General features: G+C 37.8%; 1 protein-coding gene across 1 annotated transcript in view; it reads left to right on the top strand.

Annotated features, from left to right (window-relative positions):
* The window catches only part of ALG14 (ALG14 UDP-N-acetylglucosaminyltransferase subunit), an 85,963-nt gene that overhangs the window by 30,578 nt on the left and 38,058 nt on the right, over positions 1-17,327 (top strand). Inside the window, exon 3 of the mRNA XM_078155528.1 lies at positions 3,961-4,083. Within this exon, the coding sequence (XP_078011654.1) occupies positions 3,961-4,083 (123 nt within the window). The remainder of the gene's footprint in view (positions 1-3,960; positions 4,084-17,327) is intronic.

The raw sequence follows: 17,327 nt of genomic DNA on the forward strand, positions 1-17,327 counted from the left end.
TGCTAGATTCTGGGGAGGTTAATTAAGCAAAAATATGGCACTTCTGTAGTCACTGACTGTGAGCAGTTCTTTTGGGAGAGTTACACCTGAGAACATAACTAGTAATACAAATCTAAACATATGTATGTGGTACATAGGTGTGAATGTGTGTGTATATATATGTACACACATATAAATATGCATACACATATACATGTATTATACTGAATAGACATAGAACACTTCCTTATAGGGAGGTAAACCTTGATTACAGCCTCTTCCCTAGAAGAATATTGCCCACTAATGTTGGCAGTGCCAAAGACAAAGAAGAGAACACAATGGGAGGGCACCTTTTTAGGATGGAGGCATCAACAAAAACAGGGCTAGGCATTTACTAGTCTTTGTCCACATCCTGTAAACTCCCTGCAGAATTTGGTTTGCTCCGGAATCTGGAAGGGGATTGGCCAGGAGGAGAAGGGGGATTAAAGGGGGGAAGAAAAGGAGCTTGGGGTGGGGGGAGTGGGGAGGAAGCTGTCTACTTACCGCTTCTTGGTGAATCTCATTCTGGTTCTTGGAATGGATGGAGAGTGTCAAGAAGATATCTAATACTGTTACCCTGCTTTTTAAATTGGGAACCACAACAGGTAATGATGGTCTTCTTAGTTATTCCTTTTGCGTTATTCATACCTGCTGGAGCCCTGGGTGAACTAGATCTGATTTTATTGCATTCACACCTCTGATCTCATCACTTTGTCTCTACGATTTTCAAAAGCAGAGTTGTTAAGATCAAAATGTGCCCCTCTGGTTCTCTCTTGTATTCTTTTGCATCATGCAATGGAAAGAGCACTCATCCTGTACTGTCGTGGGGAGTTTGCAATCATGGGGTAAAGGAAAGGAGGACTCCGTTTCTGGAATAGAGCAATCATCTCCTCACCTTCCCTCTTTCTCCAGTCCCAGATTTGATGCTCAATATAAGTTCCTTCATTCTCCTTTTCTACATCTGTTACAACTGTCCAAGGCTAAAAGAATATGTGTTCAGGTGTATTTAAGGTTATGTATGGTCATGCATTTGTATACCTTGGAAGAAGGCAAATTCCTTGAATAAATGAACATTTAGGGTTTTTTTTCTTTATACTCTACTTAGTTTCAGTTAAAAATACTGTATTTTAATTAATCGTAGGATTCTAGAGTTGGTTGGAATCTTAAATATCATCTATTTTATAGCTAAGGAAATGGGATCCCTGATGAGCCACAAAGGTGTTGGAATGGCTGTTTGAGCTCAGGATTTCTAAAGCCAATGCTCTTTCCATTGCATGATAGGGATCCATAGAATGATGGGCTATGTGTACCTGGATTCTGGATTCTGTTTTCTGAGAAGAAGAGCCGCAATAGCCTGGGGCTTCCCTGAGGCCTCTCCTTGGAGTCAAGTTTTCCTATCAGGCATCTGGAAGAAGGAAAAGGTGAAACTCCTCATTGGCAAAAATTAAGGAGTAGCAGAAACCTGTTTGTGATGCCTTCTCACCTCCCTTTTTGCTCCCTTTTCTTGCTTCCTCCAATGCCTTCTCCTTTGCTCAGTAGTCATCATGTGCCCTCATTTGGTCTTTTGGCTGTCAGACTAACTGCTTGGCCCATCCAGTCCTGCCTTGCCCCCATAATATGCCGTGTTTCAAAATCACCTATCCCCCTTCTGTCCTTTCCTCAGGCCAGTAGATCTCAACTAGGTATTAGGAAGAAATGAATTTAATTAAACTAATTAATGGGAAGGTATGTGTAACTAGCTTGTAATCCCTTATTTGACTTTTAAAAGAGGCCAAATGGGCCTCTGTGTAGAATTTCAGGCAGTATAACAAAGTGAGGGAAGTACGGAATGTGGTAATGATTTTTTTTAGGGGACCAGAGGAGCCTAGCTAGCATCATGGTAGAGAAACAAGGAAGCTCGTCCACCAAGGTCACTCTGAGTTTTATATCAAGGAGTCTTTAGAGGAGCTTCAAAACAGCTTTTGTACCACTTTGACCCCAGAAAGACTTTCTCAATTTAAGTTCATATAACCCCTTTGCTCTCTGCCCAGGCTGGGTTCCAGCCATTTTCACTTGTCCTTCAGAAGGTTGGCCTTTGCCTCACAAGGTAACCTTGCTTTTCACACGATTGAGTCCTGGGGGAAGGAGCCTACCAAAGCCAAGACCTGGATCCTTGTTCTCACCAGCTCCTCCCTGAATAGACCCTAGTAGTGGAGGGAGTTTATCTTTTAGTAGCTGAGATGGGAAAGAGGACCTAGATTTGTCAGCCTTAGTAGGCCTTCCCTAGGCCATTAATGACAAACTTTTCATTTGTGCTCCATTTTTATCATTTGCTGCTCATGAATTCATAACCTTAAAAATTTAAACAAAACATTATTAACCTCTGTACTTTTCAAGGAAATATAATTTAGGAGGCAAATAGAATATTATGAGCATTAAAATAATCTCAGTTGTTAGAAGTTCATTAAGGAAAATTCAAAAACATTAACCTCATAGTAGTAATAATACGAATCCTCATTGACCTGGAATTTTATTTTTTTTTAACAATAGTATTCTATTTATTATATTTTAAGTAAATTACCCCTTTGCATAAATGCAGATAAAATTCCTTTAAAAGCATTTTGCCTATCTGACTTTTACAGCTTATAGTTTGAAAAAATATTTAGTATTCAGAGGTAGCTGATGGCACAGTATATAGGATGTTGAGCTTGGAGTCAGGAAGACTAGCGTTCAAATCCAGCCTCAGACACTTCCTAGCTGGGGGACCCTGTGCAAGTCATTTAACCTCTGTTTGCCTCAGTCTCCTCAAATATAAGATGAGGATAACGATAGCACCTAAATCACAGAGTTGTTGTGAGGAGAAAATGAGGAGCAAATATTGGTAAAAAGCACTTAGCACAGTGCTTGGGATATAGTGGGTACTTTATAAATGTTTGTTATCCTATTCATTATTTGTAAGTTGTGTGTTCAGTGAGTATTCAGTGCCTTGAGTCTTTCCAAGGAAGGTGAAAAAACTCTACATTAGTACATGACAGTGAGTAATGGTAAGCCCCATTGTCTTGATTTCTATAGGCTCACAGGAGGAGAGGAAATATAATGTCTTCTTACTTGGTTACAAAGTGCTGTACGCATGACCTCTTCTGTACTGTGCTAAATATGTGGCATGTACATATATGAAGAAATACTCATTTGTATGTGTTTTAGAGTCATGTTGTATGCTGTTTTTTAGGGTGTAAGATGAACTTTAATTGCGTGTTATAATTCTTTATGCCTCTTCTTTGACTTTGGGCCAAGGTAGAGAAGATAGTTATGACTTATCATGTAGGAATAGGTGCTAAAAGCAATCGGGAAGCCTCCTGATTGGAGGAGATTGAGTCTGATGTCATATAATGGAGCCTGGGCCTCTGAGTTCCCTTATTCATCATGGAATGCCATAATTGGGAATACTTAGCCTGGAGAAGAGAGTGAATGATATGTTTTAGAGGGGATTATTTTTCAAGGATATTCGGACAACTCTGAAATTCTATGATTCCATGACCAGAGAAGTGTGTTAAAGTCAAAAAGTGTGAAGACATTGGCATTCAAAGAAGGTGGGAGAGGGATTCTTCTCCCTGTTTGTGCTTTAAAGAATAGGATTTCCTCAAGCCCAAAGCAGAGAGACTCATGCAGGCTTGTTTAGGAGTTTAATGCTTTATGTGGAAACTTAGATTTTTAACGTGTTTTTTAATAAGATTAGATGGCTACCGAGATGCCTTCTACCTCCAAAAATTTTGTGATACTAAAATGTCCCAGTTAGATGTGTTTTATTCAACTAAGTGAATAAAATAAGCTTTGTGTTTTGAAAGTACTTAGACAAGAAAAGATGACTAAGCTAAAATGTGGTTCATGCTGATGCTAGCAGGTGGTAATATTTCACCACCGTGGCAATCTAACACGAGAGTTGGGTTTTCTCTTTCCTTCTAGTACACTACTCATCACATTCCAAGGAGTCGGGAGGTCCAGCAGTCTTGGAGCTCTTCAGTGTTTACAACCTTGTATGCTATGTGTTACTCCCTTCCTCTGACTTTTCGACTCAAGCCAGACTTGGTAGGTAAAATTCGGTGGGTCATAGAATAAAAATGGAATGTGAAATATCTGCTAAGTCTCACACCAGTAGCAGAACATACATAGTATCTTAGAAGAAGTCCCTTGAACACACTTTGCCAAAAGAAGTGGGGGAAGTTACTTTAATTGGTGGTATCACTTAAGAGAGGTTGAATGGGACGCTAGAAAGAGTATGCTTTGAAATGAGAGGAGCTGGGCCCAGATCCTAGACCTGCCACCCACTACCTCTGTGACTTTAGCCAAGGCCTCTAACCTCTCCTGTCTGTTTTCACAGCTGTAAAATGGAGATGTTGGACTGTATGAGTTCTTCATCCACTTCTAGATCCAAATCAATGATTAATGAACTTAAGGTTCTCCCTGTTAATTTTTTTCAGGGCTGCCTATAAGTAGTTTCCCTTTAGTGTAGTTAGCCAACTTGTGGATTCTGTACATGCACCTGTGAGCCCTGAGCTGGTATCAGGAAGGAGCTTATTGGACAGAAATGATCTAACTCTTCACTGTAGTTTCTTTTGGAAGGCAAAGTCTGTTTACCAAATATGGAATGTGTTGATAGAATTTCATAGCTTCTCTCCTTTCAAAAGAGAAGGCAGTACAGAAAAGAAAGATTGAAAAGTTAAGCTAGTAAACTCTACAACTGGTACTTTCTCTGCAGTTTAGTCTTAGACAAGGGCCTCTACAGAGCCTTGAGGGGTTAAGTGATTTGCCCAAGGCTATACAGCCAATATGTGTCAGAAACTGGACCTGAACCTAGGTCTTCCTGGCCCTGAACTCAGCATTGCATACACTATACCACAGTCCCCCTCTTTTATTCTGTTTATTATAGAATCTATTTAATTGAAACAGCCTTTTGGGAACTTTTGGCTTTTTGGCTTTGGGGCATTCCTTGTCAGATGAGCATATATTTAAACAGCTCAGCTTAAGTATGTTTCATCTTAATCATTTGGAAGAATGGTTCAGTCATTGGTCTTTACCACATCTCCACCTCTTTTGAGCAAAAACTTTTAAATCTAAGTTCTCTGTTTTGGATTTCTCTAAATTATTGATAAATTTGGGATTTATCCCCTACTCTCCAGCCACACCTTAAGCATCCAGGAAAGAATCTTAGGCATCTGAAATTCTAGCACTTCTTTGGGAGACAGTTATCCCTCCAAAAGTTTTTGGTAGAACAGGCAACAAATAAAATAAAGTTCTCTGCACTGACAATTTAAACTGGAAACATTCCGTATAAACTTATTAGACTTGTGAACTGAAATATAAAAAATGCAGAAGGGTTGGGTATGTCAGCCAGAGTGGGGAGGGGAAGACCAGAATTCTTAAGACATTTCCAAAGAATTAAGGAAAAAAATGAGAATTGTCCAGAACCGCATTAAACTTTGTTAATTAGAAATGACCATTATAAATGTAACAAGCAAGAAGGTTGCATTTACTTTTGACAAGAAGTGGTCATCACACTGGGGAATTCTTTCTTCTTAACATGGCTGATTTATAAATGAAGAAACTTGAGGTTTCCCAAAGCCATTTAATCACTGCCCAGCTAAAGTGAAGTAGAAAAATGACTCATGACCTGTATTTAAACTGATTTTATTTACTACTCTTTAGAATGAGAAACCTCTTTAGAATAAAATACCTTTTCTTTGGAATGGAAAGAAAATCTCACTTTGGGGAAAAAAATAACACTTTGGGGCCTGAAATTATCTGAATTGTGTAGTTTGCTTAGATACACAGGCAAGGAGGGCACCATTTGTGTTTGACTTCAGTTGTGTGCCCCTTATTTCTTTTTCTCATTTATAAAATAAATATAAAATAAATATTATGTGTGTGTGTATATATATTTGTATATACACACACACACACATATGTATACATATATATATTGACTTTAGAGGCCTAATGTGAATGCCAAATAGCTGCAAGTCTTTATACTTTTTTGAAAATAGAAATGCTAAGTAGCTGGGAAGACCTCCTAGTACATAAATTAGCAGTGGGTACTTTGAGAGGTGTATTTCAGGCAAGTCAAGAATTCATTAATTACTTTTTCAATGCAATAAGTAATACCCTAGCAGTCTAAAAAGGTTCGTGTTACTTCCTAGAGGCCTTTTTATCTTCCAGGGAATAACTTTAATATTGAGAAGAATTTAAACAATAATGATTGGTGCTATTTTCAAGTGAAATGGAGCTGCCTGTTGTCTCTTCAGAATAGGTTTTTTCCTCTCCTCTCCCTCCCCAAAGGGAGGCAGCATTGAAAGGACAGTGGCCTCGATTCATAGGGCTTGGGCTCAAAATCCAGCCTTTGCCAGTTACTTGCCATTTGATCTTGGGCAAGGCTCTTAACTTTTCTGAGTCTCATTTTCGTCATATGTCAACCAAGGAAGTTGGACTAGATGGTCTCTGAGCACCCCTTCAGGCTCTAGGTCTGTGATCCTGTTAAAAGTGGTATCCGAACTAAAGTGTAAACGTTCTTTTTCAGTGTCAGTGACAAAGCAAGAATACATCTCTGCTAAGGAGCGGTTTTATCTTCGTAGCAGCAGCATGAGTGAAATGTATTAGAAAGTTTAACTAGATTCTAAGACTCATTATGGCAAATGACATGTAAAAATCAATATGAAATAGTCTTATTTTATTTTTTCAAGATTTTTTTAAAATTTGGTAAAGGGATAACCTAAAGTACCCAGTAGGATTTTAGAGGAATATTTTAAATTGTCAGTTGTGTTTAGAATGTAATAGTATATAACATACTAATATAATATATATGCTAAAATTAATCCCTCACGTGAAATGTGTTTCTGTCTAGTAGAAAACAACAAATTCTCTTTTGAAAACCTAAGTCTAATCTTAAGCAATCACTGAATTTGATCATTTCTTCTTCTGGCAAGGCCACTAAACATCTTTTTCTTTTATCACATTCCTAATATTTTGCATATTGTTATATTTTTCTTTTTTGTTGTTGCTGTTGAAGGTAATCAGGGCTAAGTGTCTTGCCCAAGGTCACACAGTTAGTGAGTATTTTAAGTTTGGATTTGAACTCAGATCCTTCTGATTCCAGGGTTAGTGTTCTATGCGTTATGCCACCTAAATGACCCTATTGTTATATTTTTCGAGGAAGTATGTGTGTTGTAATGCTAGGACATCTGTAGATTACTTCAAGGATCTGTAACTTCACTACTTTAACAGAAATTATAGCCCCTCTATAACTTTTAAAGATTTTCAAGAGTTCCAGTGGCTGAAAAATTCATTGCCATCTAACCAACCGTGTGTGTGTGTGTGTGCACATGAGTGCATACATGCAATGGAGAGAGAGAGAGATGGATAGATAGATGGACAGCTGCATAGAGTACTTATTAAGTACTTACTGTGTGCCAGGTGCCAAGTCACTCTGTTTGGTCTTGGAACACAGACATTCACTGATCTTACACTTGAAATCTTTCCATCTTGCAGGACCTGCCAGAACTTTCACTCCATAACAAAGCATTTAATAACACAGTCACCTCCAAGTCGAGCCATCTTTAGTACAGTCCCTATAGATTACATGTGTAAATTCATAGCATGTAGAATATCCGTCAGGGAAAAGAGGTGTGTGGATTAAAATGGAGACTGTCCAGCCTATAAAATAACTGCTTCCATTGTTATTAGAATAAAAGTGTGATCAGTGAACCATAGCTTTCCATATTCTTATCACATGACCACTGAGTACTTTAAAAAAGAGCTTAGCAGAACAAGCACTACAATTTCATCTTTGTCTGAAACATCTGATACAACTCAGTACCCTAGTTTCTGTTGTACTCAGACCTCTCTCTCTGTGCCTTTCAAGTTTGTTTGCATTTGGAAAAAGTTAAACTGACTTTTGAAATCTTTAGCATACTATTAACGGGTATCAGGAAAGTTCATTTTATGGGTCATTCAACACCACATAGCCTTTGATAAGTTCTCAGATGGGCCCATTTTCTGTTATTCTCCTGCTCAAGAGCTATAGCACCCAGAATTTCTTTTAGAACTTTGCAGCCCTGTTTCCTCAAGGCTTCTCAGGATGCACAGACTTTTTTCATTGTAATTGTGTTTGGCTCTGGGAAATGGAAAGAAATGAAGTTTTTTTCATTTATGTGATTCTTCTGTGATGAGTTTTTTGGGCTTCAGCAAGTGATGAAACTGTATACGAAGGCATGAAGGGGTCATGATCTGCATCAGTGGAGGGAATATGATGAAATCATGGCTCTCTCAGAGTATTAAATAAAGCACAAAATAGGAATAATGGAAAATATCAACTCATCTGTTTACAAAGCTTGAAACCATAGTTAAAAGTAGATAACAGTTGCCAAATAGTCTGGTTTCATTATCAGATCATCTGTAAAAGAAAGATAATACATACCCTGCTTATATCACAGTTGTTATGTGGCTGAAATGAGATAGTTATGAAAAGGCTTTGTAAATTATAATGTACTATACAAAGGCAAGTTATTATTGTTATTATTTTGTTATGTTAAGGTTACAGAAAGAAAGCTTAATTTATGTTTTCCTTTGGTAATGCAGAGGATCCTCTGGTGGCCTCTCTTAGCCACCAGGGGGCACATGATGGACAGTCCTCTGTGGTCTACCTTTCATCTGAGATTGATTCCTATTAGGTAGGAGGTTCAGACTTCTTGTTTGTTTGTATAGGAATTTTTGGGTGAAATTTGTTGCCCCTGATTCCTTTGATGCCTCTTTTCATCCTCACAGTTCAGGTTAGGCTCCTCCCCTCAGTGTCACATAGCATGTAACTGGGCCTGTGTTTCCCTAGGGCATCAGGAGAAATGTCTCCTTCCCAAAAGCAATTATTGCCTCCTCCCTTTTCCATTTCTATTGCTATCAACCTAGTCAGGTTCTCATTACTTCTTACCTGGACTGTTGTTTTGTTTTGTTTTTTTCATTTTAAAAAATTTTTTATTAATTTATTTTGATTTATCAACAATCACTTCCATGTACTTTTGGTTTGAGGTAATTTCTGCCAGGCTACTTTCCACTTTTCCACCACCTTTTGTCAGTTAGTCTCCCTCAGGAGTTGGTACCTTTAGATCTAGTAAACGCTTTTCTGCTATATGCTTTTGCATCTAGGTTTTGTGCTCCAAATCGGTCTCCCTGATCAACTTTTTTGTTTTTAACTGTTACCAAATAGTGGAATCTGATATTGCCGAGCTCCCTTGCTTCCTACATTTTGTTATTGTTTTTGTTATTATCCTTGAAACATTTGATCTTTTGTTCCTTCCCGTGACTTTTGTTGTTGTTTTCTAGATCTACAAAACCAAACCAAACAAAACCTGCCTTTGGTAGGTTGATTAGTATGGCATTAAATAAGTAAATTAATTTCTGTAATAGTCATTTTTATTATATTGGCATAGCCTAATCATGAACAATGAACATTTTTCCATTTATTTAGGTCTGTCTTTATTTCAGTAAAGAGTGTTTTACAGTTGTCATATAATTTCTCTGGGTGTCTTGGTAGGAGAATTCTTAAATATTTTATATATTCTGTAGTTATTTTGAATGGAATTTCTCTCTCTTTTTTTCTTCCTGATCAGCTTTGTTGGCAGTATACAGAAGGTTAATGGTCTTTTATACATTGCTTTTTTCTTTTGGAAGTTCATTTATTACTTGCCCAGTTTCATTTTCTGATATTGACTTAATACTATTTAAATTAGTATTTTACATTTCTGTAAGTATCTATCCATTTCTTTTGTTATCAGTTTTGTGGGCATGTGGCTAGGCAACATATTTCCCAATAATTTCCCTTTTTAATCTTCATTGTTTTTAATTCTGTTTTTGCATTTTTGATATTAGTCATTTGGTTTTCCTTATTTTAATAAGAGTAGCTGATATTTATTTTATTAATTTGTTGTCAATCCCAAGCATTTATTTTTATCAATTCAGCAGCTTTTTTTCTTTCATTTTTTGTTCATCTCTTTTTTTATTTTTCAGAATTTCTATTTTGTCTTTAGTTGGAGCTTTTAAATTTGTTTTTCTAGGTTTTTTTTAATATCATGTTCAGTTCACTATGTTCCTTAGTCCTTTGTTGATGAATTTTTAAAGATAAATATTCCTCTCAAGACTACTTTTATGTTTTGCTAGATTTCTTCATTGTTCTCTTTTTCTTTGATGAAATTATCTATCCTTTCTATGATTTATTCTTTGACCGATGAGTTCTTTAGGGTAAAATTGTTTAGCTTCTGTTTAAATTTTAATGGTTTCATCAAAGGCCTTTTATTAAATATATGTTTAATACTTCTGTTTTCTATATTTATTTGTGAGAATATGGTCTAGCTACAGGGGTGGGGAACCTGTGGCCTCGAGGCCACATGTGGCTGTCTATGTCCTCAAGAGCAACCTTTGACTGAATCCAGACTTCACAGAACAAATGGACCTGTGGAATTTAAGATGTCTACAGGACATCCAGATAGACTGGAGGGGTCAGGAGAGAGGTTGGGGCTGGGTAAACAAATCTAGGAATTATTTGTATAGAAATGATCATTGAATCCATAGGAGCCAATGAGATCTCCAAGAGAAGTATAATGGGAGAAGAGGGCCTAGGACAGAGCCTTGGAAGATACTTGTGGTTAGGGGGTATGGCTTGGATAAAGATCCTGCAACCCAAAGACTGAGGAGCAGTAAGACAGGAAGGAAGAGAACCAGGAAAGAAAGCAGTGTTACCAAAACTTAGAGAAGAGAGAGTATCCAGGAGGACAGGGCAACAGACAGTTGCAGCCTTTAATGCTGCAGAGAGGAGAGATCAAGAAGAATAATGATTGAGGGAAAGGCTATTAAATTTAGCAACTAAAAGATCATTAGTACCTTTGGAGAGTGCAGTTTCAACTGAATGAAGAGGTTGTAGGCTAGACTGAAGAGGAGAGGAGAGGAAAGTGGAGGCATCAATCTAAGTAGCTTTCTGAAGAAGTTTAGCCTCCTTGATTCAAACCTCCTTTGTCGATTTCAAATGACTTGTGTTCTTGTGATGCCTGCTGTGCTGCCCCTTCCTCCATTTTTTAATGCTCTTCTGTAGTAACCCAGTTATGAGAATTGGTTTTTAAAAATTCCCATCTTTCACATTTCTTTCCTGGTATATTCTTCTTTTTTCCTTTCTCAAGACCCTCAAAACAGGAAGAAAAAAAAACCCACTACCAACTCCTGTTTGTCTTATTTAATTTTCTGTGTAATCCTTGGAGTCAGGATTTGGAAGAGAAATTGTCTCTTCTCCCCTTAAAACGTAAGCATTTTATCATCTTTCCTAATTTCTTTAATGTATTTGTCTTTCTAGGTTATTTTTGAATCCTTTATTAGTATATCAGAGTTTTTTCTTAGCTCTTGTCTTTTTATCAGGAGTACTTGAAAGTCCTCCATTCCAGTGAGGGAAGGCAACAGTAATTTGTTAAGTACCTAGTATATGCCAGGGCTGTGCTAAGCTCTTTGCAAGTATCTCATTTTATCTTCACAACACCTCTGGGAGATAGGTGCTATTATTATCCTCATTTTACATTTGAGGAAACTGAGGCAGACAGCATTTAAGTGTCTTGCCCAGAGTCATACAGCTAATAAGTATATGAGGATGAATTTGAATTCGGATCTTCCTGACTCCAGGTCTAGTGCTCTATGAGCCAATAAAGGTCCATTTTTCCCCCATATAGCATTATCCTCAGTCTTGCAGGGTATTGGCTGTTATCCTTTCCTTTTGCCTTTTGAAATATCATTCTGAGATTTTTTTTTCTCCTTTATTGTAGTAGCTGCCAGCGCACATGTAATCCTGACAGTGGTTCCTTCATACCTAAACTGTTTTTTGTTTTTTTTCCTGGCTGTAGTGGTTTTTCTTTGACCAAAAAGCCAAAGAAATTCATTTTGGAGTTTCTTTCAGGAGGTGACCAGTGGATTCTTTCTATTTTCACTTTGCGTATTCATTATAATAAATCTGGGAAGTTTTCATTTATGATTTCTGGAATTATTACATCCAGCCTTTTTGAGGAGGATCTTGATTTCAGGAAGCCATTAATTCTAAATTGTCTCTCCTTGATCTATTTTGCAGAGCATTCTTGATAGCAGATATCTTATATTTTCTTCTATTTTTTTCAGTCTTTTGATTTCGTTCTAATACTTCTTACTGTCTGATAGAGTCATTGATTTGTTTAGTCTGCTCTAATTTCTCAGGATTCAATTAGTTGGGTGATGTTTTCTAATTTTTCTTCTAAGTATTTTTTCTTCCAAACCTCATTTAATTTTTTATCCTTTGCGTCATTTCTTCTAAGTATTCTTATGGTGCTTGTGGCCAAGCCATTTTTTTCCTCTAGACCCTACTTGTAGTTGTATTGGAGTTACTTTCTTCTATTGAGATTTCCTCTTGGGCAACTTTGTACCCATAATGTTTCTTAACATTTTCTTTACTCATATCTCTAGCCTCAATGATTTGGGATTTGTGTCAGGGCTAGGCTCCACACCTTGCCACACTCTTAAATGAGGTGGTCAACCCCTCTTTATTCCTGACCTCACTTTTCTGAGTTTCTACTTCCGGATTCCACTTCCTCTCCTGTGACTGGGCTCTGAGTTCTGGTACTTTTCTGTGGTCCCATCACAGCTCCATGGTTGGCTGTCCTTGGTCAAAGTACTGCCATGGACTACTGGTCTACTCACCTCCCACACTCAGCTTTTCCTGGTCATGGTGCTATGATGTCTGTGCTCCCTGGGGCTACCCTAGTCAAGCTGCTGCCATAATCTACTGCCCTCCCTGGGAGTTCCTGGACAGCTTCCATGGTTTGGGCTCTATCTACTACACTACCTTGCTGCCCCCTTTACAATTATTTTTAAATTAATTGATATTGATATCTTTTATATCTACCTACATTTATATCTTTTTGAATTTGTCATGGTGAATTAAATCAGGTATTTCAAAGGTATTAAAAAGGTAAATATACCTACATTTCCCAGTGATTACTCTTTTTTTCCTCTGCCTGTACAGCTATCCTTTATAAGAATTTTTTAAAAGGCATGGAGGGAACTTCAGCAAAACTAACCAGATAACTATGCCAAATGTGTGTGTGAGTATTCCACTTAAGAGTACCTAGCTAGCCAGCCTGGGAGTCAGGAGCACCTGAGTTCAGGGCCATCCTCTGACACATCCTAACTGTGAGAACCAGGACAAAGCATTTAGTGTCTTAGTGTCCCACACAGCTCTCTAAGACTTTGACTTGCAAAACAGCTGTTGGTCTTTTCAGGTAGGAGTTTTCTCACTGAGGGTTAGCTACATCAGTGAAATTCCAGGTCCAGTCCAAAAAATCCCTCAAAGGAAAACACACACACACACATATACACACACACACACACACATACAAGTATGCATGTGTATTAACAAGCCCTAAATTTAATTTTTTTTTCATATAAAAAGTAAATGTCTGACTCTCCCACGTATTACAAACTGGAAGGAAATGGACCATTTTGGACTAATAATCTGCCTCTGTGCCTGAATCTTAAGCTGGTTTAATTCACCGTGACAAATTCAGATATATTTACTACATCTCCACTCATGCTTTATATGAAAGGAGGCCATTATTTCACTTAGTCACTTTTCCCATGATCCATACCCAGTTAGAACTGTGAAATGTCCAAGTTCACAGCATGGTTTAGCAAACTGCTGAGATGGATAATAGATTTTTGTCCATAACTAGTATACTGTGATTTTTTTTTATTAGCTATTTTCTCTGGTAAGCCGCAAACCTGGGTGGTGCCTGGATTATCACTGTTTGCATAGTCTATAAAGTTTTTATGAGTCTATTGATTGACATGTGTTTTTTACATTAAAAAGAGTCAATCAAGTTCTTGTTGGTTTGCCAAAATACCGCTACAGGAACTATTTTTTCCCTTAACTATTGTTGAGTTTTATTCTGTTTGTGTAATGACCCTCATCTGGTTTTGTATTTTTTGTCATCAAAAACCATCAAATGTATTCAAAGGAAAAATAAGCTAAGACAAGGTCGACTCTATCAAGATGCTTATCTGTAAAAGGAGCCAAGTTGGGAAAAGGTTTTCACATAAACCAAGTCATATCAGACATAATTAAAGCTCAGTTTCCTCCTTTAGGTCTGTCTAGTTCCTCCATTATCCAGTCCTTCCCAAAATCATGGATATAATCCCTGTATTCCTTTTCCCCAGCTTTTATTTCCTTTTCACTCCATGTACCACAAATTTGTCTCCTTCATAAAGATATAGAGACAAGCCAAATATCTAACATTATTCATGTTCCATATGGCCGGTGGTTTCATGGGCACAGCCCCTCCAGTGTCTGGCTTCCTGTTACTGGCAAGATGCTTTTCCTACCTGCAAGTTTAAAATCACAGCTGGGCCAGTGATCTCACTGGCCGGATACACATACTGTTGCAGGATACACATACAACACAACTGGGAAAGAGATGCTTAATCCCCACAACTACATTTAAATCCAGTGGCTCTAATCCTCACAGCTCCTCCATTGAAAAGTGTGTTCTATATTTTTAGCTGTTGGGTTTAGGTTTTTTAAATATGCAGATTTTTTTCTCTTTACTTTCATTGAAAATATCTTAGAAGCTTGAAAGTGACTTTTCTTTCCTTTCCAATTGGATCCTTTTTTCCACTTGGCAAACAGCACATTTTCCCCCTCTCCACAAGCCAACATGACATCGCCTGCTGCATCGCTCCTTTTTTCCTTGCTGCCTGCATCACTGTTAGAGCTGTCCGCATTCCAGCAGCATACAGTGTTAGGCCTTTCTTTATTTGCTGTGGCCTCTTTCATTCGAAGAGTTATCCAGAATGCTTTGAATTGGATCATGGAGAAGCCAGGAAAACAGCAATGGGACTGAAAGGGGAAGAAATTGAGTGGTGGGAATAGGACATTTTTGAAACATTGCTGTGGCTTACAGAAATCTTTTAGAGCTTGTTTCTGATGAACAGCCTGAAATGGATTCCACTTCAATGAAATTTATAGAGCTTGACCTAGCAGTGATAGAGTTGTTTATTAAAGATAGTGAAGAAGTAGCTGGTGCTAAGTGAGAAGGGACAGTGGAATAAAAGAGAATTAGCCATGAGGTAGGGGGTATTGCATGATTCCTAATGCCTTTCAGTGATTTCAGTCTAACTGACTGTATATCCATGGAAGATGGGGTGGGGATGAGGGGGATGTATGTGTGTATGTGTAAGATATAGATAGATAGATAGATAGAGATAGATAGATAGATAGATAGATAGATAGATAGATACCATCATATGAATCAGTGGAGAATTTCAGTACAGTGAGACTCTGCTAAAGTGAAATTTTGGTGGGGGGGTGGGGTTTATGATAGAATCCCTCTCTTCCGGTTGTTTTTAAAAAGAAATAGAGAAGGAAAAGGTGGGAAGGTTATTAATACGATTAAATACAGGGTAAGATATTTTAGAAAAAAGAGGAAAGGATTTAGTTTGAGCGAAATAAGAATTATGGGAAAATAACCATTTCTAGGGATATAGTTTGGAGGTAGTAGTGTACATAGGATATTTTTTCTAAATGAGAAGATTGGAATTTATAGATTTGTTTGAAGAAGAAAGAAGTCACAGAGGATATTAAACTTCCTGCTGGTTACTTACAGTTTCAAGTTGTAAAAAGAAATAGAAGGCCTTTCTTGCCCCTGTGAATTGGTTTCTGGGATTAGTTCATATGAATTTTTGGTTTCCATTCTGAAGTATTGAGTGTCATTGTCAAGGCAATTGAATGGAAAAAAGGAAAATTACCAAAGTTTCTTATTTGCTAGGAGTCATAGAGCCTGGCTCTCTTAAAAAAAAAAAAGCTTAAATAGTATGGGACCCACTTAAGCTTTTTAAGAGAAGGAGGCATTTTGAGTGAATTCAGAGATTCTTGCCATCGTCCCTGGAGATCAAGGGCGGTGTGCTAACAGTGTCCCTTTTGAATCTTTTCACAGGGCAGTTTGTGCAGTGAAGACATTTCTGATTTGGGAGGTCTCCCCGAGTAGTTAAGTTTTTATTATTTTGTTTCAACCCTGGAGCAGTGTTGGATTTTAGAGAACTTCCATTTCTCTGGTACAGATGTCCAGAGATTGTTGATGATGGATTCACCCATTTTCTTAGACATAATACTCCTGTAAAGTAAGGGCTTGTCCACAGAAAATTTATTTCCTCTTTTTTGTGTATTTGAAATGTGAAGATCTGCTTACCCCAGGATGTCTTTGCCAGAGAACTAACCCCAGCTGGCCAGCTGCTTCCTACCTTTGACAGCACCTGTAAGAAGTCTTCATGGGCCCAAAGGGCCAGGCTAACTTTTTTTGCAGAGTAGAGGATTCAAAAATTGCAGAAAAACAATTCAAAAGAATGTCACCCTCGGGTTGAGAAAAATTGCATGTAATGTCAGATTACTATGACGCACTGCTGAGCACCGTGAACACTTCAAACATTGCTTTGGCTTTACAGTAAATATTTTAGCACTGTTGATAAAAGATCTGATTAGGAGCAGATTAAGCAGTTTGAACTGGTTTTACATACTGCTAATAGAGGGTAAAAGAGACAGCTGATAGGATCTTTGCCTTATGGAGAGAACACACCGTGACTGAGCACTCTTTTGATGAAATGGGAATGCCAGATTCGTAAGTTTCATGTGTGATTATGTCATAATTTCCATCCTGTGCTGTGCAGACTGAACTTGTGCAATGTGATCAGTTTTAGCATTGAAGAGAACAACAGATTCCATTTTGACAGAAGCTGTCTTACACACATGTTATCCTCCAGAATGTCTGTTTAATCCATTGGTAGAGGGCTTAGATGAAGCTTATTTTTAAAACACAGACATAGCTCACAGTGTATGGGAGCAGGTTTGTTCTTATTGAGCAAATAATTGCTTTTCTCTGAAGACAGGTGTTGCATGCTGTGATCAGCCATGTCTACATCTCATTAAATGCAGGTGCCTTTTTTCCCTAAACGATTTATTTACATAACATAGTATTTTGTAGAGTATATGCCTGGAACTCAAGGGACCTGTGCCTACCACTGCCTTCTGATAACTTAGTTTGATTCTTCTCTTTGGCTGCGTGTGGTATCATAATTCATCACTCAAAAAGGAGAAAATGGCATTGGCCATTTTGGTATTGGGCATCCAGAGACTTCAGTCAGAAGTCTCTTATCTCCATATAAATCTGTGGGTGGATTTCTGATCTGAGTTTATGGTAGTCCAGCCTATAACCTGAAGGTCACAAAATCAGTTTTTC

This window comes from Phascolarctos cinereus, unplaced genomic scaffold, assembly GCF_003287225.1.
Source record: "Phascolarctos cinereus isolate Bilbo 61053 unplaced genomic scaffold, phaCin_HiC Scaffold_5;HRSCAF=322, whole genome shotgun sequence".
In the NCBI taxonomy this organism is placed as follows: domain Eukaryota; kingdom Metazoa; phylum Chordata; class Mammalia; order Diprotodontia; family Phascolarctidae; genus Phascolarctos; species Phascolarctos cinereus.